Source organism: Entelurus aequoreus, linkage group LG08 (assembly GCF_033978785.1).
Source record: "Entelurus aequoreus isolate RoL-2023_Sb linkage group LG08, RoL_Eaeq_v1.1, whole genome shotgun sequence".
NCBI lineage: Eukaryota > Metazoa > Chordata > Actinopteri > Syngnathiformes > Syngnathidae > Entelurus > Entelurus aequoreus.
This window is the reverse complement of record NC_084738.1, coordinates 40,682,064-40,706,323: the sequence shown is the minus strand read 5'-3', so window position 1 is coordinate 40,706,323 and position 24,260 is coordinate 40,682,064. Positions and strand designations below refer to the sequence as shown.

Below are 24,260 nucleotides of genomic sequence, written 5' to 3'. Positions count from 1 at the left end.
GTAGATATTCCTGCTGTATTATTTGCATATAAAAATCATGGTTGTAGTAGTAGGTATAATTACCACATTTTAGCATTATATTTGTGTTCAATTACAGCAAGTGTGTTTATCTTAAACATTCCTGACTTTTTCACACACTAAAATTTTATTATTTTATTTTTATATATTTTTTAAATTGTACAGTGGCATTTATATGTGATAATATCCCACCATATAAGACCCTTACATTTCTGGTAAGTCCATACACAGATCTGATCTATTGCCCTCTGCTGCCCTCTATTGGCCAATTTCATATACTGTATATCAGGGATGCCTTGGCGGAGGTTTGCACCCTCACAGTGCTTTTCAAGCTTAGTTATTTATGATATAGATGTAGCACATTCTGACAGGCATCAAATTTTGCTCCCACTACCACACCTGATATTTTTATTTTATTTATATATATATATATATATATATATATATATATATATATATATATATATATATATATATATATATATATATATATATATATATATATATATATATATATATATATATATATATATATATATATATATATATATATATATATAAAGAGAATTCACTTTAATCTGTAGTGGGGGGTTACAGAATCGTACAGGACAGGTACATGTCCAGATATTGAAATACTGCTCAGCTAAAATATACGTTTTACAGCTCTTTGACAACACAGCTTGACAAGAGAATGTGAGTGTGAATGTTGTCTGTCTATCTGTGTTGGCCCTGCGATGAGGTGGCGACTTGTCCAGGGTATAAAGCCGCCTTCTGCCCGATTGTAGCTGAGATAGACTCCAGCGCCCCCCGCGACCCTAAAGGGAATAAGCGGTAGAAAATGGATGGATGGATGGATATTATAATTTCCTGTAGCATTACACACAGTTTGTACGATAACGCTAGGTTTGAATATTTAATAGTGATTCTTTGGTGTACCACTAGATAGACACGAACCACAGTGGTCTAGTACATTTGCCCAAATGTCAGGAAACTAGCATGGAGTGAGAAAAAGATCGTTAGTGTTAGTCACAAGTGTGAAGACTAATTATTGCGCCTAATAAACTCCAGGATTTTATTTAGTTGCTTATTTTCTTGAACTAACATTGCACTACATACCGTTATGCTCTGTAAGTGTTGTGTAGCAGCCAAAGAGCTACCAGTTCTCCGGCATTTGTCGCATTCTTAGACCTTTCAGAAAATAACTGTTAATTGTAATGCTAAACAAGTCAAAGATACCGCAATACAGAAATAAAACACATACATTGTCAATATCAAGCGTCATGCCAAGCTAGTAAAACCTGGAGCACATTGCTGATCTTGTTTAGTTGATCCCGTATATCCACCAATTGCAGATACATGAAATTCTTTGCAAAATTATCTGGCTTCACTTTTGGACTAGATCACATTTCTGTTTTGAAACAGGAGCTGTCCTTTTGCATTCAACATTCCAAAAATACATGTAAGGAATAAAACATTTTACCAAGACATTACCATATATCTTTAAATTTACCGTTGTCTACTCACTCTTTATTATAAACCTTTCTGCATATCTCCTGAGGATTATTCGTTGAGATTTATTATGCCTGGCTGAGTATTTGCCCTTAGATAAGTAATTGTGAATCTGTTTGTATCTCTGCTCCATATTGTAATCCCTTCTCAAATTTCAAACGATAAACACACAAAAACATATCTTTTGGTAAAAATCAAAATAATTGGTATTTGGTAATTTATTTGCATGAATTGAACTACCTCGTGAGGACTTCATGTTTGCTGTTGAATTTTGCTTTACACACGGTAGTCCTGCACGACTCGTCGTAGTATGATGGTGCAAACACAACCTTTGTTTTCACTGAAATTAATATTTCTGTTTAAACGGTATATTAAACAAAAATGTAAGCTACCATTGTCTGCGTCAATGTGAACTTTCTCACGCTGTAAGTGTTTACATGGTTGCTGGTCAGAAGATACAATGAAAGAAACATAATTTAAATTCACTACTTACTTATAGACGAGGCAGCTGCTTTCTATTAGTATTTTGTCCAATGCACAAATTTGCGTTTGTTAGCATGCGCGTGCATGCGAATATATCGACGGGTACCAGACATTGAAAGAACACCGGGTCTGCCAACTTGCAGGCAAAGCAGTTCAAGCATGGCAAAGGCAGCCGCATATTATTTCTGTCAATTCAATGAAAATCATTCACTTCTTCGGAGAACTCTCCTTCACACTCACTTTCTTAAAGCTCATGGCTGGTAAACAAACATATGTCGATCTGTAGCTATAAGCTATTGCTCGCATGGAAGGCTGTATGTTTTGGGGAGGATCTTATGTCGTTTATTTGACATATACTACTAAGGGGAGCCGTGTAACTTAAATTTATGCTCTCAACTTTAAGCATAACAGACAAACCAAGAGACAGTTTGTATCTCCAAATACTCTAAGTATTCATTAGTTGAGGTACCACTGTATTTGGCAACTCTATTTGACAATTTCCTTCGGTCCTCCATTTAACTTGATGTATAGTTGGTGCTCCAAGAGCTTTGAATTTTCTCTTGCTTTCTTAGTTTGCAATGCCTAAGTTTTGTCAGATGCTCAGTTATGTAAACGTTGGTTTCTTTTAACTTACTTTTCTGTCTCAGCAATTCCACCTTGTTTTTTTTGTTGGTGACCTTAATAATGATGACAGGTGTAATGTTATATCGTCCAGACATTGGAATGCATGTATTGAAGTTGTTAACACATCCACCACTCCCTTTAATTGCAGAAAGTGGCCACTTGTTGCTCTGTTGAAACATAATTATCTTCATCATTGTCCTCTTTTATCAGTTGTTATCAGTAATGTGGAGCCCAGTCACAATCATATTGTTCATGCAATTGCACTGTTCTAAAGCATGAATTGTACACACATTTTGCAATTTAATACAATTATTTTCATAATTTGGCCTCTTTGAGGTATCAACGTTTTCTTCCGCCCATCTACTTGTTTATTAATCGATGATACTGTATATCATCTTCACTTTCTATGTTTTCTTAAAGTGACTGTTCGCAGCATTCAGGCGGCTGCCTAGAGCCACTAACTTTCAAAAGCGTTGTAATCATTATATACCGCCTTCTTCCTGCTCTGGGCTTGCAAGTCACACCTCATGTATTACACACATGCGCAAGAAAACCGGCAACCAAAATACATGGGTGAAAGTGAAAACATATGAAACATAGTAATATACAATGTCAGCTGAAACTGTTATTTGCTAGTGTTAGCTCCACCATGTAATGTTAGCCAGTTCAACACATATTTCTGAATTAGATTGTTAGATAAATTAAAAACATTTAAAGACATAAGAACATAGTTTTAATTGGTGATTGTACTTCAGCACTGTTAAGCCAGGCAGTATATTCTGCAAGCCCCTGTGCTAAAACATGCTACTAATCTCTTTTGCATTTTCAATGGTGGTGATAAAAAATGCATCATCCATTCAACTTCTTCTGCCTACCCGAGGTCAGGTCGTGGGGGCAGCAGTCTAAGCAGAAAACCTCAGACTTCCCTTTTCCCAGCCACTTTGTCCAGCTCCTCCCAGAGGGTTCCGAGGTGATCCCAGGCCAGCTGGGAGACATAATCTCACCAAAGTGTCCGTACATTCCCTAAACACCTCCCCAGGGAAGCGTCTGGAGGGAATCCTGACCAGATGCCCTAACCATCATCCCTAATCATCTGGCTCCTCTCAATGTGGTGGAGCAGCAATTCTAATCAGCGCGCTTCCTGTATGACAGAGCTTCTCACCCTATCTCTAAGGGAGAGCCCCGGCACCCGACAGAGTAACTCATTTTGGCCGCTTGTACCAGTGATCTTGTCCGTTCGGTCACAACCCAAAGCTCATGACCATAGGTACGGATAAGAACGTAGATCTACCGAAGGACACTGTCGATTTCCTTCTCCAAGTCCACAATGCACATGTAGAGTAGTTGGGCAAACTCACATGCACCCTCAAGGACCCCGCCAAGACTATGGAGATGGTCCACAGTTCCACGACTAGAACAAAAAACACTTCCCTCCCCCTGAATTTGAGGTTTGACTATTCGGCCTTGCCTCCTCTCCAGTACACCTCAATAGACCTTACCGGCAAGGTTGAGGAGTGTGATCCCATGATAGTGTGAACACACCCTCCGGTTCCCCTTTTTAAAGAGGAACGGCCAATCCAGAGACACCATCCCCGATGTCCACACAAAGATGCACTCATTAACCAAGACAGCCCCACAGCATCCAGAGCCTTAAGGGACTTTGTGTGGATCTCATCTACCCCCGGGTCCCTGCCACCGAGGAGCTTTTTGACTACCCCTGCAACCTCAACCCCAGAAATGGGAGAACCCACCAGATACCCCTGGCTCTGCTTCCTCATGGGAAAATGTGTAGGAGGTATTTGAAGTATTCCCTCTGCCGATCCACAACATCCAGAGTCAAGGTCAGCAACACACCATCCCCACTATACAGGGTGTTGACAGTGCACTGCTCCCCCCTCATGTGGCGGAAGATAGTGGTCCATAACCGCTTCAAAGCCGTCCGTAAGTCCCCGAACTATTCCCATGTCCGGGTTTTTACCTCTGCGATCGCCAAAGCTGCACGCCGCTTGGTCTGTTGGTACCTGTCCACTGCTTCCGGAGTCCCATGAGCCAAAAAGACCCGATAGGATTCCTCCTTCAGCTTGACGGAATCCCTCGCCGCTTGTTTCCACCAGCGAGGTCTGGGATTACCGCCACGACAGGCACCAACCACCTTGCGGCCACAGCTTTTATTGGCTGCCTTAACTCTAGAGGCAAGGAACATGGTCCACTCGGACTTAGTGTCCAGCGCCTCACTCGTGACAAGTTTAAAGTTCTTCTGGAGGTCGGAATTGAAACTCTGTCTGATGGGAGACGCTGCCAGACGTTCCCAGCAGACCATCACAATATATTTGGGTCTGTCAGTTCTGACCGGTATCTTCCCCCACCATCAGAGCCAACTCCCCACCAGGTAGTGATCAGTTGCAAGCGCAGTCCCTCTCTTCACCAGTGTCTCCAAAACATGAGGCCGCAAATCCGATGACACAACCACAAAGTTGATCATTGAACTGTGGTCTGCAGTGTCCTGGGGCCAAGTGCTTATATGGACACCTTTATGTTTGAACATGGTGTTTATGGATAATCTGTGACAAGCACAAAAGTCCAATAACTTAAAACACCATTTGGGTTCAGATCCGGGCGGCCATTTCTCACAATCGCGCCTCTCCAGGTTTCACTGTCATTGTCAATGTGAGCGTTAAAGTCCCACAGCAGAACAAGTGTATCACCTGGGAAGCCCCCAGACAACATAACTCCTAGGATCATTGGGACACTCAAACTCCTCTCCCAATAAGGTTGCAGAAAAGAGCTATTTTGAGAAGGTGATCCTGCTATTTTATTATAGTGGAACCTTTATTCACGAACCCTTCTATATGCAAACTTTTCGATTTTCAAACTTTTTTATTAGGCCAAATATGCCTATGTGTGCAAACCATGTCTCTTTGTATGAACACTCCATTCAGGCGCCTACAGGCCAGAAAGTATGGTGAAACATTGTTTAGGAAGAACATTACTGCCCAGGAATCATTATGACCAAACACTCCAGCATGTGTGCCTTCTGTTTTTTTGCCTTTTGACAAGTTTTGTCCATTTTGCTAATTCAATAAGAATCCTAAAAACTCAACAGACACATGGAAAGAGGGAGCATAATGCTGGTGAGTGAAAAACGCGTGTAGTGCATTTGTGAGTAGTACATTATTGCGCTCACAAGCACAGCACACTAAATAACCACATCAAGTTTTAATTGTGAGAAGAATGGTCTTTTGCCATAGCAGACTTATATCACAGCGGAGGAAATGACAGTATGAGCGGCCTCTCACTCTTCCAAGAAACAAAACGCGCAGACACGGCTCCCTCCGTCCTTCTGCCTCGTTTCTTCTCCCTCTATTTGCTACTTTCTCGTCTGTTGTCTGCCGTGTATTATTGTAAAGTGTATTTGACATTTTTACTGTATTTTTCGGATTATAAATAGCTCCGGAGTATAAGTCGCACCGGCCGAAAATGCACAATAAAGAAGGAAAAAAACATAAAAACTGTAAGTCGCACTAGAGTATAAGTCGCATTTTTTGGGGAAATTTATTTCATAAAATCCAACACCAAGAATAGACATTTGAAAGGCAATTTTCAAGCACCCATTTGTGAATTTGTTCCTCGAACTGTGGTCACCTAGCTTTTAGCCCACGATTAGCTTTTTTAGTTTTCTTCATTTCAGTAAGAGGAGCCTCCGCTTTTCGCCAGTCCCTTACAAGTTTCTCGCTTACTCCAAACTTTCTTTCTGCTGCTCGATTGTCGTTTTCTGCTGCATATTTCACTACTTCCAGCTTGTAACCTGTAGTATGATTTCCTTTTCGGTGCCATCTTTGTTCAGCCCTTCTCAGTTTTTATAAGTTACCGCCAATGTTGAAATGATCAATTTTCATAGGTACGGAAGTAATAGCAGGTAGCATCTTTTTTTTCACAATACACTTCTGCCATGACCCGTCCCCGCCAAATTTTTATTGGTTGACGTGTGTGTGTGACGATTGCTGATATACGCCTAGTCTCTTACGTGAATGAGATAAATAATATTTTTTGATACGGTAATGTGTTAATAATTTCACACACAAGTCGCTCCAGCGTATAAGTCGCACCCCCGGCCAAACTATGAAAAAAAACTGCGATTTATATTCCGAAAAATACGGTAAATGTTTAATGTTGTATCCATATGGTTGTTAAAGTTAAGGATTTTGTTTTGTGAGAGGGCACCATAGTGACTTCTGTGTGTGTGCGCATGTTGGCAGAGCAGAGCATACAGTTACCTGTTGTTTTAACTTTTTTTAATCACACGGAAAGGTGATCTATTACCTCGTTATGTTTGTTTGATATACTGTACTGTATAGCGCTTTATTTTGTGTTCAAAGTGCGCAAACCTTAACTAAAATAGGGACTTTGTCAAGGCTGGATCGCATTATTAATGTTTAAATTGTTTCTTATGGGGAACTCTGCTTCACTATACAAACTTTTCTATGCACGAACCCTGTTAAAGAACAAATTTATTTTGTAAATCAGGGTTCCACTGTAATTGTATGCACTCGGAGTCTAGCCTTATGATTGGTTTTCCTTTTTCTTTGTTTTCCCCAAGTTGTGAGTATATAGTTGGCCTAATTTACTGGTAGAAATAATTACAACATAAGTCAATGTTATTTAAAAAAGAGATTGTCCAGTTCATTTATTGTCTTTTTCAAATGATCTTGTTGGTCCTTTAGGACAATATTTTTTGTGGTATTGTTCGAAGTAGTTTGACATGGGTTTGGGAAGGGGAGTTATTTCTTAGATAGTTGCCGCGCAAAGAAAACTGCATTGTGGTTTGATTTTCCCATTAGAACATTGTGTCTGAGGGATTCTTTCAGTTCAATTTGTGAACATGTCTATTTTTGTTTGAGTGATTTGTCACAAGCTGAATAATAGCGTAATAGTTTTAAGATTTTTTTATGTCTGCCGTTTTATGGTAAAGTCGCCGACTAAAATAATACATTATTTGTTATTTCCTCAAACTGAGAAGCTGAGCTGCTTACATAGAAATTGAGTTGGTTATAGAAACTTGCATCTGCTATGGGTTTTTGATGTATCGTATTTTTCAGACTATAAGTCGCAGTTTTTTTCATAGTTTGGCCGGGGGTGCGACTTATACTCAGGGGCGACTTATGTGTGAAATTATTAACACATTACCGTAAAATATCAAATACTATTATTTAGCTCATTCACGTAAGAGACTAGACGTATAAGATTCCATGGGATTTAGCGATTAGGAGTGACAGATTGTTTGGTAAATGTATAGCATGTTCTATATGTTATAGTTATTTGAATGACTCTTACCATAATATATTACGTTAACATACTAGGCACGTTCTCAGTTGGTTATTTATGCGTCATATAACATACACTTATTCAGCCTGTTGTTCACTATTCTTTATTTATTTTAAATTGCCTTTCAAATGTCTATTCTTGGTGTTGGGTTTTATCAATCAATCAATCAATCAATGTTTATTTATACAGCCCTAAATCACAAAAGTCTCAAAGGGCTGCACAAGCCACAACGACATCCTCGGCACAGAGCCCACACAAGGGACGTCGATGTGAATGACTATGAGAAACCTTGGAGAGGACCGCATATGTGGGTAACCCCCCCCCCTCTAAGTACAGTCCCTAGTGGATCCACATAACAGTGAGAGTCCAGTCCATAGTGGGGCCAGCAGGAGACCATCCAGAGCAGAGACAGGTCAGTAGCGCAGAGACGTCCCCAACCAATGCACAGGCGAGCGGTCCAACCCGGGTCCCAACTCTGGACAGCCAGCACCTCATCCATGGTCATCGGAACCGGAATAACCCGGCGAGGGGGCAAAGGAGAAAAGAAAACGGCAGATCAACTGGTCTAAAAAAGGGGGGTCTATTTAAAGGCTAGAGTATACAAATGAGTTTTAAGATGGGACTTAAATGCTTCTACTGAGGTAACATCTCTAACTGTTACCGGAAGGGCATTCCATAGTACTGGAGCCCAAACAGAAAACGCTCTATAGCCCGCAGACTTTTTTTGGGCTCTGGGAATCACTAATAAGCCGGAGTTCTTTGAACGCAGATTTCTTGCCGGGACATATGGTACAATACAGTCAGCAAGATAGGATGGAGCTAGACCGTGTAGTATTTTATACGTAAGTAGTAAAACCTTAAAGTCACATCTTAAGTGCACAGGAAGCCAGTGCAGGTGAGCCAGTATAGGCGTAATATGATCAAACTTTCTTGTTCTTGTCAAGAGTCTCGCAGCCGCATTTTGTACCAACTGTAATCTTTTAATGCTAGACATAGGGAGACCCGAAAATAATACGTTACAGTAATCGAGACGAGACGTAACGAACGCATGAATAATGATCTCAGCATCGCTAGTGGACAAAATGGAACGATTTTTAGCGATATTACGGAGATGAAAGAAGGCCGTTTTAGTAACACTCTTAATGTGTGACTCAAACGAGAGAGTTGGGTCGAAAATAATACCCATATTCTTTACCGAGTCGGCTTGTGTAATTGTTTGGTTGTCAAATGTTAAGGTGGTATTATTAAATAGATAATAATAATCAGCATTTCTGTTTTCTTAGCGTTGAGTTGCAAAAAGTTAGCAGACATCCATTGTTTAATTTCATTAAGACACGCCTCCAGCTGACTACAATTCGGCGTGTTGGTCAGCTTTAGGGGCATGTAGAGTTGGGTGTCATCAGCATAACAGTGAAAGCTAACACCGTATTTGCGTATGATGTCACCTAGCGGCAGCATGTAAATACTAAAGAGTGCAGGGCCAAGAACCGAACCCTGGGGGACTACGCACGTTACCTTGACATAGTCTGAGGTCACATTGTTATGGGAGACACACTGCATCCGGTCAGTAAGATAAGAGTTAAACCAAGACAAGGCTATCAAATACATTTCCCCCAAAAATGCGACTTATACTCCAGTGCGACTTATATATGTTTTTTTCCTTCTTTATTATGCATTTTCGGCCGGTGCGACTTATACTCTGAAAAATACGGTATACAAAAAAACAGAAAATGGCATACCTTATATAAGCTGCAACCACTAAATTTTAGAAGAAAAACATATTTTTTCATATATTAGCCACACCGGAATAAGCCACAGATTTATACGTTGTAAACTGATTCATTAACACAGAAAGAGTTTGTAAAAATGTATTTACATACCTTGTTTCCAAACTGTGCCTGTAACACATCAGTAAATCAACTGATCAAACAAAACAGAAGTCATCACCGTGGACCAGCTAGGTGCGGAAGCTTGTTCTCCAATCAGCTAAACGGTCTTCCTGCTCGCGTGGGGTGTGATCTCTCCCTGGCTTGGGGCCTGGTTGTCTACTGTTTCTCTTGTGCCTTGTCTTTGGCTGGGCGGCATGGTGGGCCTGCTTCTGGGGGTCCTGTCGCTGGCCGGCCTGCCTGAGTGGGGCCAGTGGTCCCTTGTTCCCTGGCCACCTGCTGATTTGGGTTGAGCTTTCTGGATGCCTGGGGCCGTACTATGTCTCCTGCACATACTGTGAGACAAATATATTGTACAAGCATACATACATACATACGCGCATACATAGGTACATATGCATGCACATACACACACAGTACATGCATCCAATCACGCATTCACTGTGCAAACATACATACATACACAGACACATACATACAGTACATACACTCATGCACAAAATCACAACCTCCCTCCTCAAACATACATACGTACACACATACATATGCACATACTGTACATATATAGGCGTATATTCATACATACTGTACATACTGTACATTCATACATATTGTACATACACACATACATAGTACATACGCACATACATACACAAAACGGTACATACAGTACATCCACGCGCACATTCACTTTACAATTATACATATATACATACATACTGTAGATACACAAGCACATATACATTATATAATTTCATGCATATAATCTACCCAGGGGGTAGAAACACGGCACAATTCCATTCAATAAAAACAGCAACAATTGTGACATCGTAGGTGAAATAAGCGCCCCCCAGTGTACGAGTGGCACATGGCATATGTACAATAGTCACTTTTTAGAGTGTGCTTGGATGGACACTAGGACTTCACACATAGGTGTGAAAATACTAAAAAACAAACTATTTGAGAAATCAGACTAATTCAGTGCATGGAAACTTAGTGACTTATATAATAACTAGCTAGTGGATAACGTCTTGGTAGTGTTTTAGATTTTGGATTTGATTATGGCAGTGGCGTAACCACCTGGGTTACAGTGGTGCCATGACTCGGATGAGAGTGAGGTTCGAGGAGGTGAGTGTAACGGAGGCCAGTCAGTGTGGTTGGGCCATGTGAATGTTAGTGAACCTCACGCCCCGACGACATCAGGAGCATTAGCCAGCCCAGGCTTTTAGCTTGCTGGTCAGCACAGGGTTCACACGCTTGTGTGTAATGGGATAAAGGTTGGAACCCAGCCAGCCAGCGGAGGCTGTGGCCCAGGTAGATGTAATCCTGCTAGCGTTGGATGTAGGCCAACTAGTAGTAGTTATAGCTCAAGTGGAGGTTGTAGCTCAACAAACAGTGGAAGTAGCCCAGAGAAAAGTGGTTGTTGCCCAGCTAATTGTGAAGGTAGTCCACATAGTAACACATTAAGCCCAGGTAACTGTGACTGAATTCCCATTGATAACGGTCAGGGATACACTTCAATATCTCGCGCTAACAAAAATATCATGAGAAGATGTACTCCCCTGGTAAGGTTGAAACAATTTGACTATCTGTGTTTACCTGGGCTAGTCTAGTATGGCCATCATCCAGTACTCTTGTGAAAAGAAGGTGTTGACTTTGCTTAGCTGGGTAAAAGATTGTTCATTGTTTTTATCGTGTTTTCATGGACATGTGCAGCTTAGAAGTAAATATAAAAAATGCAAAAACAAGTTGCAAAAACAAAAAGTAAACTAATCCTTTCTAAGTAATAAAGTGCTGTTCTTAATGAGTTTACTCTTGCTAAACCTGCAAGTCAAGTGACAACAACAAGAATATTTTTCTATAGCCAGGTAGCTAGTGTTAGCCATCGTAGCATGCCATATTTTCTTCCTCAGTAACAAGTTATTACAGTTGAACCTCAATTTACGAGTACCTCAAATTACAGTATTTTGAGATGCGAGCTCTGTCTCAACTTTTTGTTTTGCTTTAAGTTGCGGGCAAGATTTGGGTTACGAGAATTATTCACCGATTGAATTGGTACAGTGCATCCGGAAAGTATTCACAAAGCTTCATTTTGTTCACATTTTGTAATGTTAGTTTTATTCCAAAATTGAATAAATGTATTTTTGTTCTAACAATTTAACGGACAATACCCCATCATGACAATGTGAAAAATTAAATTTAAAACATTTAGCAAATTTATTAAAATTGATAAAATAAAAAAATAAAAAATAAACATCTACATAAGTATTCACAGCCTTTGCTCGATACTTTGTTGATGTATCTTTGGCAGAAATTACAGCCTCAGGTCTTTTTGAATACTGTCCCACAAGCTTTGCACACCTATCTTTGGGCAATTTCAACCATTCTTCTTTGCAGCACCTTTCAAGCTCCATCAGGTTGGATTAAAAGTGTTGGTTTTCATCCAGGATGTCTCAATATATTGCTGAATTTATCTTTGTCTAGTCAAGAAGGTGACCAAAAACCACTCTGTCAGGGCTACAGCATTCCTCTGTGGTGAGAGAACTATCCAGAAGGACAATCTACCCATCAGGCCTGTATGGTAGTGTCCAGACCAAGGCCATTTCTTAGTAAAACGTTTGCCAAAATGTACCTGAAAAACTCTCAGACCATGAGAAACAAAGCAAAACCAGGCACCGCTCATCACCAGGCCAATACCATCCCTACAGTGAAGCACGGTGGTGGCAGCATCATGCCGTTGGGATGATTTTCAGTGGCAGGAAGTGGGAGACAAGTCAGGACAGAGGGAAAGATGAATACAACAATGTACAAAGACATCCTGGATGAAAACCAGCACCTCCCATCCAACCTGATGGCGCTTGAGTGGTGCTGCAAAGAGGAATGGTCGTAACTGCCCAAGGATAGGTGTGCCAAGCTTGTGGCATCGTATTCAAAAGACATGAGGCTGTAATTGCTGCCAAAGTTGCATCAGCAAAGTATTGAGCAAAGACTGTGAATACTTATGTACCGTATTTTCCGGACTATAAGGCGCACTTAAAATCCTTTTTTTCCCCTCAAAACTCGACAGTGCACCTTATAACCCGGTGCGCCTAATGTAAGGAATATGTTTGGTTGAGCTTACCCACCTCGAAGCTATTTTATTTGGTACATTTTTTAATAAGTGTGACCAGTAGATGGCAGTCAAACATGAAATAAGTGTAAGGTTTTTCACGGGACACATTTCTGGTGTTGTTGATTCCGGATGAGGAGATGCTGCTCCGTTATTGATTTAAGTAAAGTCTGAATGTCATTAAAACAGTTAGCTCCATCTTTTGACACTTCTTCCACTCCTGTCCTTGCACGCTACACCGCTACAACAAAGATGACGGGTAGAAGACGCTGCCGAAGGTGAGCCACGTAAATAAGACCGCCCACAAAACGGCGCATCCGGAAGCGACCATCAGAAAGCGGCTTGAAGATGATTTATAAAACATCATCTATGCAACATTTTGACCAAAGAACCACCATTACATGTTATGTAGACCACAAGGAAGTGTTTTCAATTTAGAAAAAAAATAAATAATATGACTCCTTTAATGCACTCTATAATTGATTGATTGATTGATTGATTGATTGATTGATATATATTTTTTTATTTCAAATATGCATAAAAACAAAATATAATCGCCTTATATAGCGCCTTATATATGAAAAAAGTGCAACAATAAACCATTCATCGGCAGTGCGCCTTATAATCCGGTGCGCTCTATGGTCCTCAAATACGGTATGTGTATTTTTTTAATTTTCAATAAATTTGCAAAATAAAAAAATAGAAAATAACTTCTTTGCATTGTCATTAGGATCATTTTGAGGACAAACATTTATTTAATCCATTTTGGAATAAGGCTGTAACATAACAAAATATGGAAAAGGTGAAACGCTGTGAATACTTTTCAGATGCACTGTAATAATCCAGAGATTTGACACAATTTTGCCCTCTAACCACTGAAACCCCTGGAAGGAGAAGCAGCGGACGATTGAATCAGAGAAACAAACCATTAAAAACATGTCCAAGTGGTTGCCTGACCCAGCGAGTCAGCCCTGCAGCGCTGTCTGTCCGCATCATATGGACCACGGCATGCAGCTGCAGACATCCATACGACGGACATTCATCATCGGCTAGGGGGCTGCCAATGCTGTGTTTGACATGTTTCAATTTGTTCTGTCTCCTGGCTCGGTGGGCTGGTCGGTTGGCATTGCATTGCCCTTGGTGCGTGAGTCTTGTCTCTGTCACTCAAAAATGTCTATGTGGAACTTTAACAATAATTTTCGAGTTACTATTGTTACACAACGGAGAAGCAAAACCTACAGTTACAAATACAATGCTGATTTCTTTATTTTGCGGTAGGATTACAAAATCAAATACTTAAGAGTACTTCCTCACTGTACATCCAAATGTATAAATGGATAGACGTTACTTTATTCATCCCTTAAAGGAAGTGAAGACAATCAAAAAATGAATGGCTTTACCAGCTCAGAGCTTATTCCAATTGTAGACCTACTTAAATATGATCTTACACATGAATCTGTGGTTTTCTAGAACTAAACCTTTACCTGTGTGTGTGTTTGTTTATAGGCCACCATTTCTCCTCTTCAGTGGTGGCATGCCCAGGGCCAGCTATGGCGACAGACACTGCATTACTGTCATCCATAACAAAATACACGTAGCCTTGGATTTCACCTCCAGGATTATTGACTTCTTTGTCATCAGAGACAGACTACATGACACAGGTAGGAAGCAATCAGAAACATGAATGATTGTAGGTTTAAATAACTTGAAGACTTTGTACATGACTACAGTGTCTCCAGTTAAGCCATTAAAGTTCAATCGTAAGCTTTATGGGTCCACTTTCCAACTGACCTCCGAAAGATGTGCTCCTCTGGGGGCTCAGCTGGGCGGGCACAGCTACCTGCTACGGTCGCCTCTACTTTACTCCTCAATAATCAATCAATCAAAGTTTATTTATATAGCCCTTAATCACAAGTGTCTCAAGGGGCTGCACAAGCCACAACGATGTCCTTGGGCAGGACATTTTCACCCTTGCCCCCAGTGCTGCTCACACTGGTGAATGAATGAATGATGGGTGGTGGTCGAAGGGGCCGTAGGCGCAAACTGGCAGCCACACTTCCGTCAGTTTACCCCAGGCAGCTGTGGCTACAAATGTAGCTTAACACCACCAGGTGTGAATGTGGAGTGAATGAATGATGGGTTCTCACTTCTCTGTGAAGCGCTTTGAGTGTCCAGAAAAGCGCTATATAAGTCTAATCCATTATTATTATTATTATTATTATGTTGTTGTTTGTATAGTCCCATTTACATGTTGCAGGCGTTCCTCTAATGTAAGTTATTAAACTATCAATCCATGCTTGATGGAAAACATCAAGTTTAGTCGCACGCCATTTGCGTTCCAGCTTTCTACATGATAAAGAACTCTAGTTTCTTCTATAAACCAGGGGGTACGCCTTTTAGGGTCCTTTTTTTTAGCTTTAGCTGTGCTAAACTATCAATGGCGTCACGCAGGGCATCGTTAAAGTTGTTAGTGAGGTTATCGATAGATATAATTTCCTATAATATAATAGATATATCGATATAATTTGGGAATGGCGCCATAACCGAAGGCAGTAGGCCAGCAAGAGTCATAGTTGTGACAGCACTAATGTTGCGGCTGCTAAAGCAGTGGTTATTACTAGCTTGTTGACAATCATTCAGAACTTCAAATTTTATAAGGTAATGATCGGACATTACTTTAGTGTAATGGAGTATCATAACTTTGGAGGTGGTGACACCCCGGACAAGGACTATATCTATCGTTTTACCATTGCGATGCGTGGGTTCATTTATTATTTGTGTAAGACCACAGCTATCAATTATAGACTGGAGCGCCACGCACAGAGAGTCTGATGGGGTATTCATATGGATATTAAAATCCCCCATTATAATTATACTATTTGCGTGCGTCAGTAGATCAGCGACAAACTGAAAATTCACTGATAAAGTCCGAATAGGGCCCAGGGGGGCGGTAGATAACAGCCAGATAGAGAGGTAGCGGTGTGACAAATCTCATAGTAAGTACCTCAAATGATTTATATTTATTACTTAGGTTAGGGGTAAGGTTAAGGTTTTCATTGTATATTAGTGCGACCCCCCCACGCCTTTTAAGGGGACGGGCAATATGTGCATTCGTATAGTTAGGAGGAGATGCCTCGTTAAAGGTTAAAAATTAATCTGGTTTTAGCCAGGTTTCGCTCAGACCAATGACGTTAAGATTTTTGTCTCTAATGACCTCATTAACTGATAACGTTTTGGGAGACAATGATCTGATGTTTAAAAAGCCCATATTATAGGTAGTGGACTTTTTAAAGAACTTGTGTTAATGTTATCCGTAGTAGTGATATTAATAACGTTACGTATGTTTTGTGTAGTGTGCCTTAATTAATTTCGATCACATCTAGGAATTGATATGATTGGGATCTTGAGATTATTTGCTTGGTGCTGCGATAGATTGAACGCGTCATAATTTGCCACCTAAGCAGAATGCATGTTCACCTCTGGCACAGTCACTACAGAACAAACATTATGTGAGTTGTGTATTATTTCTACGAGAAATGCTATGTGTGCAGGAATTTTCCAGCCTGGCGCTGGTTAGTTCTTGCTTAACTGACTCCTCACCCGGACTAAGAGACACTATAATTGCCTGTGTCCGAGCCTGCTCTAGTGTCGTTAGTCAAGTGTGACTCAGCCAGTAATTTATGCTCCTAGATAGAGTGATGGCGCCTTCCCGGTTAGGCTGAAGGTTGTCCCTCCTCAGCAAGCCCGGTTTGCCCCAGAAAGAGGGCCAATTATCAATAAACGTTAGTCCCTGTTCTCTCCAAAAAACTAGCCCGACACTTTTTAAGCGAGACTAATCTGCTACACCTGTTATCATTGCCTCTCGGGCTAAAGGGCTAAATCTATAATGCTCTTAATCGGTTCACCGTGACTTGTAGGCCGCTTAGGGCTGTTACAAGCTGGGCTCGTCAGCTCACTCCAGCTAATGCTAGCATACATGCTTGGCGGTAGGGATGGTGTTCCTGGGATTAAAGGCCTCACCTTTTCTCCTTTAAACATATTGCTGGGTGTTTTGGCCAAACGGCTCAATTTTTGTTTCATCTGACATCACATGGACAAAGATAAGACCTTCTGGAGGAAAGTTCTGTGGTCAGATGAAACTAAAATTGAGCTGTTTGGCCACAATACCCAGCAATATGTTTAGAGGAGAAAAGGTGAGGCCTTTAATCATAGGAACACCAAGCCTACCGTCAAGCATGGTGGTGGTAGTATTATGCTCTGGGCCTGTTTTGCTGCCAATAGAACTGGTGCTTGAAATGGGACAATAAAAAGGAGGATTACCTCCAAATTCTTCAGGACAACCAAAAATCATCAGTCCAGAGGTTGGGTTTTGGGCGCAGTTGGGTGTTCCAACAGGACAATGACCCCAAACACACGTCAACAGTGGTAAAGGAATGGCTAAATCAGGCTCGAATTAAGGTTTTAGAATGGCCTTCCCAAAGTCCTGACTTAAACGTGTGGGCAATGCTGAAGAAACAAGTCCATGTCAAAACCAACAAATTTAGCTGAACTGCACCGATTTTGTCGAGAGGAGTGGTCAAAAATTCAACCAGAAGCTTGTGGATGGCTACCAAAAGCGCCTTATTGCAGTGAAACTTGCCAAGGGACATGTAACCAAATATTAACATTGCTGTATTTATACTTTTGACCCAGCAGATTTGGTCACATTTTCAGTAGACCCATAATAAATTCTTAAAAGAACCAAACTTCATGAATGTTTTTTGTGACCAACAGGTATGTGCTCCAATCACTCTATCACAAAAAATAAGAGTTGTAGAAATTATTGGAAACTCAAGACAGCCATGACATTATGTTCTTTAAACAAGTGGATGTAAACTTTTGACCACGACTGTACGTATATTTATATATATATGTATATACAGGTATACGTGTGTGTATACATACATACATATATATATATATATATATATATATATATATATATATATATATATATATATATATATATATATATATATATATATCAATGCGGTGAGGTTAATGGCTGGTGAGGCACTGACTTCATCACAGTCAGATTTACAAACATATACCAGCATTCTTCCCTGCTTGGCACTCAACAACTTTAACTTAACTTTAACTTTACACATACAAACTGTAGCACACAAAAAAGCACATTTAATAAAAAAAACGTTATTATGATCTTACCTTTACTTATAAATTAAGTCCATGCGCCGCTGCTTCTGAACAAAAGCATCGATAACTTCCTTATCTTTCTTCAGTTTTAAAAGTCTCTCTGTCTCGATGGCGATCTTCCTTTAATTATTACCTCCTGTTTTGATTGAAAGTCCAGTTTAGAAAACTGTTTTATTTTAGATATGTACCGTAATTTCCGGACTATAAGCCGCACCTGACTATAAGCCGCACCAGCCAAATTTAGGGGAAAATACAGATTGCTCCATATATAAGCCGCACCCGACTATAAGCCGCAGGGTTTTGATGTGTAATTACCGTTGTATATAGGGGTTCCTGCTACCACGGAGGGGATTGTCGGGACAGAGATGACTGTTTGGGAACGCAAAGCGTCCCATTTATTAACAATAAATCTTTTAATCATTCAATCAAACCTTCACATCTTTGACATGGCGAACAGCATTCGTGCAGAGTACAAATAATACAACGGTGCAAAGTAATACAAAGTGCTCGCCTGTACGTTATCAAAATAACCAGCCTACCGGTATATGAAAAGTCAGTCTTTAATCATTGTGTCATCGTCTTCCTCCTGCGTACTAAAACCAACGAAATCCTCTTCGTCTGTGTCGGAGAAGAACGGGACGTAAATAAGCCGCACCCTTGTATAAGCCGCAGGGACCAGAACGAGGGGGAAAAGTAGCGGCTTATAGTCCGGAAATTACGGTAATCCTCCATGTTAAAAGTCCAGGCGAGAGGAAAAAATAAACGATCGCTGCCGCTGCACTTGACTTGCTAACTGTTGCTGCTTGTTGTCACTTATTCTGCAGCTGAGTAGTCGCAAGAATAATCCCTGGGATCACTAGTGCCCTCTACCACCAGGAGGCGGCATTACTGCGAGCCTCACTCAGTGCGTCTTCGTAGCCGTTTTATGATTGCTCAGCACAAGAAATACGTTACACACATACAGTTGTTGACAAAATACACTGTACATTATATACCTCAGATAACTAAACTATGTAAATGTATAATATAATTCATATAGCAATACGGTCTCACTGCACAGCAGGCCAGCAGTTACCTGAGTCTTTGCGCAATCCATGGTGAGGCTCAACTGGCTGGTGACTCACCGCAAGTCTCTTCTCAGTATTTGAACGACAAATGTGAAAATTCAGCGATTTTTGAATAAAAATAATCTAAAACTGGTGAAGTTAAATGGAAAATAACTTTATAGTATAATCACTGGATACATATAACAATTTAATAATTTTTTTTTCTTTTTACATTTTTTTTCTTTCCATGATGGCACGTGAGGCCCCGCCTCGCCTGCCTCCCCTGACTGCACGTCACTGATACATATATATATATATATATATATATATATATATATATATATGTATGTATGTATGTATGTATGTATGTATGTATGTATGTATGTATGTATGTATGTATGTATGTATGTATGTATGTATGTATGTATGTGTGGGGAAAAAATCACAAGACTATTTCATCTCTACAGAAATAGTCTTGTGATTTTTTCCCCACACATACATATTACGCTCTACCACGGTATCGAGCACTATTTTTTGGATAACCTAATTAAGACATATATGTATATATATATATATATGTATATATATATATATATGTGTATATATATATATATATATGTATATGTGTGTGTATATATATATATATATATATATATATATATATATATATATATATATACACACATATACATATATAATATATATATAATATACAGTGTATATATATATGTATGTATATTTACTTTTGTTACTTCATGTAAAAACCTGCACTGCAACAACATAATTTCCCCATTGTGGGATAAATACAAGTCTATTCATTCTATCCTTTAAGACAGTGGTCCCCAACCACCGGGCCGATTGGTACCGGGCTGCACAAGAAATAATAATTTTTTTTTTTTAAAAATAGTTTTTTATTTTTTTATTAAATCAACATAAAAAACACAATATATAGATTATATATGAATATAGATCTGTACAGTCTGCAGGGATACAGTCTGTAAGCACACATGATTGTATTTCTTTATGGAAAAAATAAATAAATAAATACACCAACCCCAGACCCCCCACCCCTGCAAAGTTCAAAAGCCAGCATCTTTGATGGTATGGGGGTGTATTAGTGCCCAAGGCATGGGTAACTTACACATCAGTAAAGTCACCATTAATGCTGAAAGGTACATACAGGTTTTGGAGCAACATACTGTATGTTGCCATCCAAGCAACGTTATCGTGGACGCCCCTGCTTATTTCAGCAAGACAATGCCAAGCCACGTGTTACAACAGCGTGGCTTCATAGTAAAAGAGTGCGGGTACTAGACTGGCCTGCCTGTAGTACAGACCTGTCTCTCATTAAAAATGTGTGGCGCAATTTGAAGCCTAAAATACCACAACAGAGACTCCGGACTGTTGAACAACTTAAGCTGTACATCAAGCAAGAATAGGAAAGAATTCCACCTGAAAAGCTTCAAAAATTGGTCTCCTCAGTTCCCAAACGTTTACTGAGTGTTGTTAAAAGGAAAGGCCATGTAACACAGTGGTAACAATGCCCCTGTGCCAACTTCTTTGCAATGTGTTGCTGCCTTTAAATTCTAAGTTAATGATTATTTGCAAGTTTAGAAGATATGCAATTGCAAGTAGTATTTTCTTTTCAGTCAAAATTGAAAGAACAAATACTTTCAATGAGAAATAATGAAGAGCTTTATTTAAACACATTATTTTCAGACTTTCGCGGGTCACCTAAAAAGACGTGGCAAACCATGAGTTTGTCAGCTGGCATAAAACAATTCAAATGTACAGTACTTGGTGGGATACAATGTGGAAGTCTACCACCATGCATTTCAATTGGATATTATTTTTGTTTTCACTTTTTCTTGTCTAGGAGATCCAACCGCATTGGTGGTCTTAGTTGAAGAGGAGTTAGTTGTGATTGACCTGGAGACAGAGGGGTGGCCAGTCATTCAAACGCCTTACCTGGTTCCCCTTCACAGCTCAGCGATAACCTGTTCACACCATGTATCTGCCATTCCTCTCAAACTGTGGGAAAAACTTATTGCCACTGGAGAGCTACAACACACACACTACTCCAAAAAGGTAAATAATCTACCCTAAGAACTACAATTACCCTACCAGTGGCATACTGTATCTCTGCAATACGTTTTCATGCTGACCTGTATGTACATTTTGTCTAATTGATACCAGTAGGTCAAATCGCAACTATCATTATAAGAAGTCTCAAGAACTGGGTCAATTTGACCCTCTCCTAGGATTGAACTTAATCAGACACCCCCTGGTGATTCATCAGACCACTACACAATTTGAACTGGCTACAATAGACTCATTGTTGATAATGCAAAGTCCTCATAGTTTATTTTCATTTGGGTGCAGTGTTAAATTTGACAGCTGTTTTTATAATTTAGTTTTAGTCATAATCTTGGCGAAAATGTATTTTGGTTTTAGTCATATTTTAGTAATCTAAATTAATTTGGTTTTAGTCGACGAAATTCCTCAACATTTTAGTTTACTAAAATTACAGTAAATTTTATTGACTAAAATATAAAGTATTGCATCTTTGAAGTTGTCTTGAAAGCACTTTTATTTTTATTGCAGAACATTTTAAAAACTAAAGTCACAACAAGACCTGCACTCCATGAATATTTCAATAAGTACATTTGACACTAAACCTTATTGTGTGTTATTGTTTGAGCTGAAATGCAGCATTTTTTTTAAAATGTTGAATAATAAATGACTAAAATGGTCACATGAAGGAACTAGTTTTTTATAGGTTTGCAGGCAAGCTCACCTATGTGTACAACAAAAGTAGTGGTGGAGTAAGCAGTCTTGCTCTTTCTCAACTGTCTTTAATAGTAACAGTAATTCAGTACACTATGAATCATTTGGAAATTATATTTAAGGCCTACTTACTGTTGCGTAGATGTCCTGATGATTAGCCTGTAAAAGACACTTCAATATTTTACCAGAGCAAATTAATCCACAGGGTTTACAACGTATCTTGTTGGCTACCTTGCAAAGGTAAAACGTGTCCATATGTCTTCTCTATCTTCCAGGGGTAGAGGACATAGTAGTAATTATGTACATAACAATCCAGAATAGGGATGTAACGATATGAGAGTTTCATATCACGGTTATTGTGACCGAAATGATCAAGGTTATAATTTTTATTGTGGAATATGCTCAAAAATCTTTTAAAAAAATTAAATAGACACACTGTTTGAAAAAGCGCTATTTTGCATTTCTCATGTTTGTTTCACTGAAGTGTTTTAGTCTTTAGTGTTTTATTGTTTTTAATAGCTCATCTTTTATTGTTGTACTGTAAGTATGTTTGTACAGTGGAAATTTAAGATGTATTTAAATGAAAAGTGCGTAACAAATAAAATGTATTCTAATTATGTATCACTTCTGGCGGGAGTTGTCTGTCCTACTCTGTTCAGCGGTACTTGAACACAGTAAAAACACCTGGTCTCTTTTCCTCTGAGGAAAGATCGATTATCGTAATTCCGTGCTAAGAGAGCACAGCTTGTAGGTTGAATGTGCACAACTGAATAGCTTAGTTGCTCAGACAGTAATATGTTTATAGAAGTTTAGATTGGCTTATGTTATCTTTACGGGGAAGTACATATGTCTCTTGTTTTCATGTTAGCATTAAAGCTAGCGAGCTGGCACCATTAAGTCCGCTGTGGCCCGTGAGTTTATACAAGTGCAGTTATCAGTTTTTAGATCATTTTAATTCAAAAAAATAATACTAACTGCCGTGTTGTCGTTGTCCTCATTACATAACCGTTTATCGTTAGAGCCCTTCAATATAGTCTTGTTTCTCAGTGAAAAAGCCAAACACTGTGTCTTAGTAGTTGTAGTTCTAATTGGATCCCCACCGTGATTTACCCCCGGCCCTCTTCTGCATGCTACTGTGATAAGATAGATTTCTAACTTGTCCAACCCACCTTAAGACGAAAATAAGTATGATTGGATTTTGTCTCTGTCATTTATTTTCGTCTTGTTCGACTAAATTGTCACTTAGTTTCGGCACTGTTTTCGTCAACATGCATTTGTTTTGACTCGTTATCGTCCTATTTTAGTCAGGGGAAAATAGGTCGTTGACGATAACTAAGACAAACATTTTTAGTCAATTAATGCTATTTGGGTCTAGCATTGTGGTGATGATGGTCTATGAAACAACTCTTCTGAATCATTTTCACAGGTTCAGATCGTTTTATGAATGAAGGCCCTGTTCTGATATTATATCTGTTTGGACAGAAACCATAATGTTTGCTGTTCAATATTATGTTATTTTCATTCAGCCGTGGCCAATAACCGGAGGCAAGAACCTGGCCCAAGATCCTCCACAGAGAGATCTCTTGCTCACAGGGTTAGTTCACCTAAATTGTTTGTTGACTTTGGGGTTAATCTGTCTATCATATATGTAATCATGTTCATGATCATGTTTACCTGTACCTGTAGGCATGAGGATGGAACTGTGCATTTCTGGGATGCCTCAGGAGTCTGTCTGTATCCCATATACAAATTAAGCACAGCTGGAGTCTTCCACACAGACGCTGACCCCATGAACCAAGGTGCTGAAGGCGAGTGGCCACCATTCAGAAAGGTGTGTGTATAATGAAACGTTTGGTTTAGGTTGATAGTTAAGTAGATACAGTGGACTCCAGCGTAAGTTGGTCCAATTAATATCAACATATATAATAATATAACAACCCATCTATTTGGACCAGCTCATTAAGAATTGGCCCACTATGTTTTTATTACTAAAAATAGGGCTCTCAAATCAGATTAACGAATTTTTTAATATTAATCATGATAAGGGGTGGGTACCAAATGTTTTACCTTTAAAGGTACCGACCCAAATTCCATCTATATTACTTGGTGTTATTAATTAATGTGAGATAAAATGGCATATAGCATATTTCAAATTTAAGGCTCAATTTTTCAAAATGTGCAAGCTCCATGCTAATGTACATGGGATATGCCAGAAAAATTTGCGATTTTACATGGTGATTTTAACACCTCCAAATATAGTGATCAAAACTTCAACTAAGATAC

At 39.4% G+C, this 24,260-nt stretch overlaps 1 protein-coding gene across 1 annotated transcript in view; it reads left to right on the top strand.

Annotated features, from left to right (window-relative positions):
• llgl2 (LLGL scribble cell polarity complex component 2) overlaps positions 1-24,260 on the top strand; it is a 113,789-nt gene that overhangs the window by 41,112 nt on the left and 48,417 nt on the right. The window contains 4 exon segments of the mRNA XM_062056476.1: positions 14,458-14,612; positions 21,067-21,278; positions 23,504-23,571; positions 23,664-23,808. Of these exon segments, the coding sequence (XP_061912460.1) occupies positions 14,458-14,612; positions 21,067-21,278; positions 23,504-23,571; positions 23,664-23,808 (580 nt within the window).